Below are 6967 nucleotides of genomic sequence, written 5' to 3' on the forward strand. Positions count from 1 at the left end.
CTCACTGCAACCTCCGCCTCCTGGGTTCAAACGATTCTCTTGCCTCAGCCTCCTGAGTAGCTGGGACTACAGGCATGCACCACCATGCCCAGCTAATTTTTGTATTTTTTTAGTAGAGATGAGGTTTCACCATGTTGGCCAGGATGGTCTTGATCTCCTGATCTCATAATCCACCTGCCTCAGCCTTTCTAAGTGCTGGGATCACAGGTGTAAGCCACCGCCCCAGCCCCAGGGTGGTCTTAAACTCCTGGCCTCCAGTGATCCGCCCACTTCAACCTCCAGAAATGCTGGAATTCAGGCCTGAGCCACCATGCCCAGGTCCCTCCAGATATTGATCAGGATTTGTAATGTCAGAAATGTCCCCTGCCTTCTCCCTCTCTTCTGGCTCACTCATTCTTCAAGTTGATCTCGAAAGCCCACTCCCTCGTACACCTCCTCAAAGACCTTCAGCCTGAGGGAAGACCCCCTGTTATTCCCTGCACTATTTCTTCAAAGCACTCACTGCACCATGTGGTTCCAGAATTATCAATGGCATTACATGTCTGATGTCCATCTCTCCCACTAGCTCCATGGACAAGCATCATTAGTTGTTTTCTTCATTCCCTCTCTTCCTTTTTTTTTTCTGAGACCAAGTTTTGCTTTTATTGCCGAGTCTAGAGTGCAATGGGGTGATCTCGGCTCACCACAAACTCCGCCTCCCAGGTTCAAACAATTCTCCTGCCTCAGCCTCCCAAGTAGCTGGGATTACAGGCATGTGCCAGTGCTGCCATGCCGGGCTAATTTTGTATTTTTAGTAGAGATGAGATTTCTCCATCTTGGTCAGGCTGGTGTCGAACTCCCAACCTCAGGTAATCCACCTGTCTCGGTCTCCCAAAGTGCTGCGATTACAGGCATGAGCCACTGCGCCGGGACTCCCTCTTCCTTGATCCTATCCCAGACCCTATGCCTGGGACAGAAGATACTTTCATGGCATGGACATCTTTTTTTTGTGTGTGTGTGAAACAGTGTCTTGCTCTGTCACCCAGGCTGGAGTTCAGTGTCGCGATCTCAGCTCACTGCAACCTCCACCTCCCAGATTCAAGTGATTGTCCTGCCTCAGCCTCCCAAGTAGCTGAAATTACAAGCGCCCATCACCATGCCCGGCTAATTTTTGTATTTTTACTAGAGACAGGGTTTCACCATGTTGGCCAGGCTGCTCTTCAACTCCTGAACTCAGGTGATCCACCTGCCTCATAGATATCTTCTAATCAGTTTGGAAGTTTATGACTGTCTTGTGTCTAGAGTTCCCCATGTTAGCATTTCTAAGGCTCTGATAAGTCCTGCAGTAATGAAATTTGTTTCACCCAGTAAGACACACATTTATTTGACCACAGAGCATCCTTTTTCCAGCACACCTGGTAAGATTACCAGTGTTGCAAGGAGCATGGCTTGGGAAACAAAGCCATAACTGATCACTGGATTATCTGAGCATTTTGTCTCACTTTGGCCATTACCTTACCTGGGCAGCTCCTGGTGGGGTGGGGGCACAGCAGGGTTGCACGTAACATTTAGTGGCCCTGATGGCTGGGCGCTGTTGCTCATGCCTGTAATGCCAGCAGTCTGGGAGGCTGAGGGGGGCAGATCACCTGAGATCAGACCCTTTTTTTTACCTCTTGACAGTCTCACTCTGTTACCCAGGCTGGAGTGGAGGCCAGGTGTTGGAGACCAGCCTGGCCAACATGGTAAAACTCCATCTCTCTTAAAAATACAAAAATTAGCCGGGTATGGTGGCAGGCACCTGTAATTCCAGCTACTCGGGAGGCTGAGGCAGGAGAATCACTCGAACTCGGGAGGCAGAGGTTGCAGTGAGCCAAGATGGCGCCACTGCACTCCAGCCTGGGCAACAGGGCAAGACTGTGTCTGAAAAATAAACAACAACAACAAAACATTACATGGTCCCGAGATAGCTCTAGAGCCTATATGTCACGGTGGGCTGGGGAAGCAGAGAGGCGATCCAGGTTTGGGGGTTATTTGAGTGGATCTCTAACGGCAGTGATGGAGACAGTGTTGTGTGTGTGTGAATCTGTGTGAGAGAATGAAATCTGGTCTGGGAGAAGGGTTGAGGCCTCCAATTCCTTGCTGTGTTCCTTAGTCCCTCTGCACCTCAGTCTTGCCATCTGTAAAATGAGGCTCCTTAAGGAAGGACTGAGACCACACACAGCAGGCGCTGGCATAAGCCTGGAGCCCCGCAAAAGGGCTCCTCAGGCCCCCTTCCTGTCCCAGCAAGGGTGAGGTGAGATGCTTATTGGGATCCTACTCTCTGACCACCCCCACACCTCTCTGCAGACTCTCTTCCAGAGCCCAGAAGAGGGCTGGCAGCTGTACACCTCGGCCCAGGCGCCCGACGGGAAATGCATCTGCACAGCCGTGATCCCGGCGCAGAGTACCTGCTCTCGAGACGGCAGGAGTCGGGAGCTGCGGCAACTGATGGAGAAGGTGAGAACCTTCCAGGTGCCCTGGGGGCAGCTGGGAAAATGTCCCAGTTTTCATCCCACCCTCTGGACCCATCCAGGTCAGCCAGTGGCCATATTCAGCTATGCAAATTATTCAGAGCTGGCTGATAATCCAGCTCCTCTCCAAGTAGATCCTTTTTTGTTTTCATTTTGACGCGGTCTCACTCTGGCACCCAGGCTGCTGCAGTGCAGTGGCATGATCAACTCACTGAAGCCTCAAACTTCTAGGATCAAGCAATCCCCATTCCTCAGCCTCTGAGTAACTGGGACTACAGGCATACACTACCACGCATTGCTAATTTTTATATTTTGTGTAGAGATGGGATCTCCCTATGTTGCCCAGGCTAGTCTCAATCTCCTGGGCTCAAGTGATCCTCCTGCCTCAGCCTCCCAAAATCCTGGGATTATAGGCGTGAGTCACTGTGCCCAAACGGATACTTTATCCAATATCTGTTCAATGCTTTTTTTTTTTTTGAGATGGAGTCGAACTCTGTCACCCCAGGTGCTGGAGTGCAGTGGTGCAATCTCAGCTTACTGCAACCTCCACCTCTCAGGTTCAAGAGATTCTCCTGCCTCAGCCTCCCTTGTAGCTGGGATTACAGGAGTGTGCCACCACATCCAGCTAATTTTTGTATTTTTAGTAGAGATGGAGTTTCACCATGTTGGTCAGGCTGGTCTTGAACTCCTGACCTCAGGTGATCCACCCGCCTTGGCCTCCCTAAGTGCTGCGATTACAGGCATGAGCCACCTGTAATAGTGAACGTGTCCAGCCTGTTCAATGGTTCTTACAAAAGGTTCCTTCTACCTCTGATCATGGTCAATAGAAAACAGTTCCCTGGGCCAGCGCGCGGTGGCTCACACCTGTAATCCCAGCACTTTGGGAGGCCAAGGCAGGTGAATCACTTGAGGTCAGAAGTTTGCAACCAGCCTCTACTAAAAATACAGAAATTAGCCGGACATGGTGGCAAGTGCCTATAGTCCCAGCTACTCGGAAGGCCGAGGCAGGAGAATCACTTAAGCCTTAAGGAGGTGGAGGTTGCAGTGAGCTGAGATGGCGCCACTGCACTCTAGCCTGGGCAACACAGCAAGACTCTGTGTCAAATAAATAAATAAATAAATAAATAAATAAATCTTACAAAATATTTATTTATGGAATTTCCCACTTAATATTTTTGGACTGCGGTTGGCCTCAGGTAGCTAAAACGTGGAAAGTGAAACTGTGGAGAAGAGAGACTACTGTAAAAATGTTTTGTGGCATCCAGGGTGGGTATTAGGCTGCCGGGCTTCTGAGAGCTTCCAAGTGTCATGTGAATAATTGTACAGGAAAGTCTGTATTTCAACAAGCATCCAGTGGTGACTCTGACCAAGTTTACCTTAGCCAGGTGGAGTCCACTTTAGTCAGGTGAAGCTGGTGGGAATCTACCTTACCCAGGTGAAAGTCTACTTAAGCCAGATGTAGTTCACCTTAACAAGGTGGCTGCCTTAGCCAGATGATCACGTTAGTCAGGTGGCGTTTACCTTAACCAGGTGGGAGTCTGCTTAGCCAAGTATGGTGTTCACCTTAGCCAGGTGGAGTCTACTTTAGCCGGGTAGAGTTCACCTTAGCCAAGTGAGTCTGCCTTAGCCAGGGGAGTTCACCTTATTCAGGTGGAATTCACCATAGCCAGGGGGAGATGGGAGCTGGGGGCCCTCAGTTTGGGTGAGGAGAGGCCAGCATAAGCGAAGTTTATTCTACTCATTCAGCCAAAAAGTACTTATTGAGCCTCTACTCCAGGCCAATGTTGGGCACTGGAGATTAAGTTGTGGACAAGCTAGATGCAGCCTCTGTCTCTGAGGGTCCCACCTGAAGGAGGCAGATGGATAAGAATGCTCTACATAGTCACAGCCTCGAAGGAGATGACCAGACAAGAGGAGAGTGAGTGAGTGGCTACCTGGGACAGGGTGGTTAGGGGAGGATGCTTTGAGCCGGGGATGCTGGACCAGAACTCTGAAAGATAAGAAGGAGCCAGTCATGGGAACGTGCGGGCAACACAACTCCAAGTAGAGAGACCAGCAAGTGCAAAGACCTGTAGAGAGAAGGAGCTTAGAGTCTGTGAGAATGAAGAGAGACAAAGTGGGTGGTGGGGGGCAGGACCAGCCAGTGCAGGATCTGTGGAGGAGGAAGGTGATCTAATCTGTTTTGAAAGTTCCTTCTGTCTGCTGTGTGGAGAATTGACTATAAGGGATGAAGGTGGAACTGGGAGACTAGGGAGGATGTGAGAGGTGGTGGTGGGTGGACCAGATGGTAGCCAGTAGGTAGGACGGAGGGATGGATGGATGGTTTGGGCAGGCAACTGGGAGGCTACTGTTAAGCTCAGGTGAGGAGAAGGTGGCCTCTTTGGTCTGGTGTTTGTGCAGCCTCTGGTCCCGCCAGCTCTTATCTGTAACATCTCTGGGTTGAGATTTGGGGAAGGAGGTCTGGTCCCTTCAGTTGTCCCCATTCCTAGGTCCAGAACGTCTCCCAGTCCATGGAGGTCCTTGAGTTGCGGACGTATCGTGACCTCCAGTATGTACGCGGCATGGAGACCCTCATGCGGAGCTTGGATGCACGGCTCAGGGCGGCTGATGGGTCCCTCTCGGCCAAGAGCTTCCAGGTGGGTCCTCCTGGGGCCAGGCCAGAGATCAAAGGAATGACTGGGATTTGGTATCCATTAGTTCCTACAGTGGGGTCGTGTCTGGGAAGAATCTAGGGTCCAGTCTGAACCAAATGTCAAGGGCCAGGGTGAAGTTATTAAGTCAGAGGTTGGAGTTATGTCTGGGTGAAAGACCAGGGGTCAGGCGTGGCCATGCTTCCATCTTGCGGCACAGGAGCTGAAGGACAGGATGACGGAGCTGTTGCCCCTGAGCTCGGTCCTGGAGCAGTACAAGACAGACACGCGGACCATTGTACGCCTGCGGGAGGAGGTGAGGAATCTCTCCGGCAGCCTGGCGGCCATCCAGGAGGAGATGGGTGCCTACGGGTACGAGGACCTGCAGCAGCGGGTGATGGCCCTGGAGGCCCGGCTCCATGCCTGCGCCCAGAAGCTGGGTATGCCTTGGCCCTTGACCCTGACCCCTGATCTTTGATTGCCACATCCAACTCCAATATCATCTGTTCATGCCTAGAAGCTGGGCACAGTTTTGACCTCTAACTTCTAAACCTCAACTCTTGACCTCCCTACCTAAGGCCACACCTGAGCCCAGAAGCTGGAAATGGCCTTGGCCTCCAACCCCTCCCTCCCAACTCAACATATTGAGACCAGATTTTTGAATCTTCCCTCACCCCGGGTCCCAGCTCTCCCCAGCTTGATCGTAACACTTCATCTTTGTCCAGCCTCCCTCAAGCTGTTCCCTTTCCCATCCTCATTCCCCCTGTTCTTGCCTCACAGGCTGTGGGAAGCTGACCGGGGTCAGTAACCCCATCACTGTTCGGGCCATGGGATCCCGCTTTGGCTCCTGGATGACTGACACGATGGCTCCCAGTGCAGACAGCCGGGTGAGTGACTGAGCCCACCCCTGGGGTCAGGGCCGGGGAGAGACAGAGCCTCTGATTGCCTATTGGTGCCCAGGGAGTCCACACTGATTGACTGTCTTGTAGCCCAAAGTGTCCTGGATCCCCCAGGGCCATTGGACCTCCCTGTCTAGTAACCCCTAAGTGACCAAGGGCTTTTCAGCCCTATCAATCCCAAAGTCCCAAAGTCTGTTGACCTCCAGTTACTAATGGTTACTGAGTTCTACTGACCAGTTCTCAGGGACTATTGATGTCCAAGTAACTACCCAATGACCAGTGCTTTCCCAAGGACAAGAGATCTCCTCCACCAAACACTGCTCAGTGACGTTTAGACTTCTAGTGGCTTCCACAGTCATGACTGCCCATCACCTAGACATACAAGAACCATCCATGAGGCCAGGCGTAGTGGCTCATGCCTGTAATCCAAGCACTTTGGGAGGCCAAGATGGGTGGATCACTTGAGGTCAGGAGTTCAAGACCAGCCTGGCCAACATGTTGAAACCCCATCTCTAGTAAAAATACAACAAAAATAGCTGAGCATGGTGGTGGATGCCTGTAATCCCAGCTACTCAGGAGGCTGTGGCAGGAGAATCGCTTGAACCTGAGAGGTGGAGGTTGCAGTGAGCCAAGATTGCGCCACTGCACTCCAGCCTGGGCTATAACAGCAAGTCTCAAAAAATAAAAATTAAAAAAAAGAACCATCCATGAACTTGCCCAGTGATGATCCTGCAACAGTGACCTTCCCAGTGACTGCTATTGGTTTCCAGGGGGCCACTGGGTGTCAGAGATTACAAGTAGTAACTAGCCACCATCCCACCACAATCGCTGGCCTCTCAGGGAGTATGGGAATTCAACCAAGTGGCTGGTTTGGGAATCAGATTTCCATTCCAGTTCCACCACTTGGCTAGGGAAATTTGGGCAAGTTTCTTTTTTTTTTTTTTTTTTT

At 51.4% G+C, this 6967-nt stretch overlaps 1 protein-coding gene across 2 annotated transcripts in view; it reads left to right on the plus strand.

Annotated features, from left to right (window-relative positions):
• Nucleotides 1-6967, plus strand: part of OLFM2 (olfactomedin 2) — an 83681-nt gene that overhangs the window by 73457 nt on the left and 3257 nt on the right. For both annotated transcript variants that reach the window (XM_017500012.2, XM_017500010.2), the window contains exons 2-5: nucleotides 2326-2475; nucleotides 4979-5125; nucleotides 5340-5559; nucleotides 5900-6006. In XM_017500012.2, the coding sequence (XP_017355501.1) occupies nucleotides 2326-2475; nucleotides 4979-5125; nucleotides 5340-5559; nucleotides 5900-6006 (624 nt within the window). The remainder of the gene's footprint in view (nucleotides 1-2325; nucleotides 2476-4978; nucleotides 5126-5339; nucleotides 5560-5899; nucleotides 6007-6967) is intronic.

Source organism: Cebus imitator, unplaced genomic scaffold (assembly GCF_001604975.1).
Source record: "Cebus imitator isolate Cc_AM_T3 unplaced genomic scaffold, Cebus_imitator-1.0 Scaffold263, whole genome shotgun sequence".
Taxonomy (NCBI): Eukaryota; Metazoa; Chordata; class Mammalia; order Primates; family Cebidae; genus Cebus; species Cebus imitator.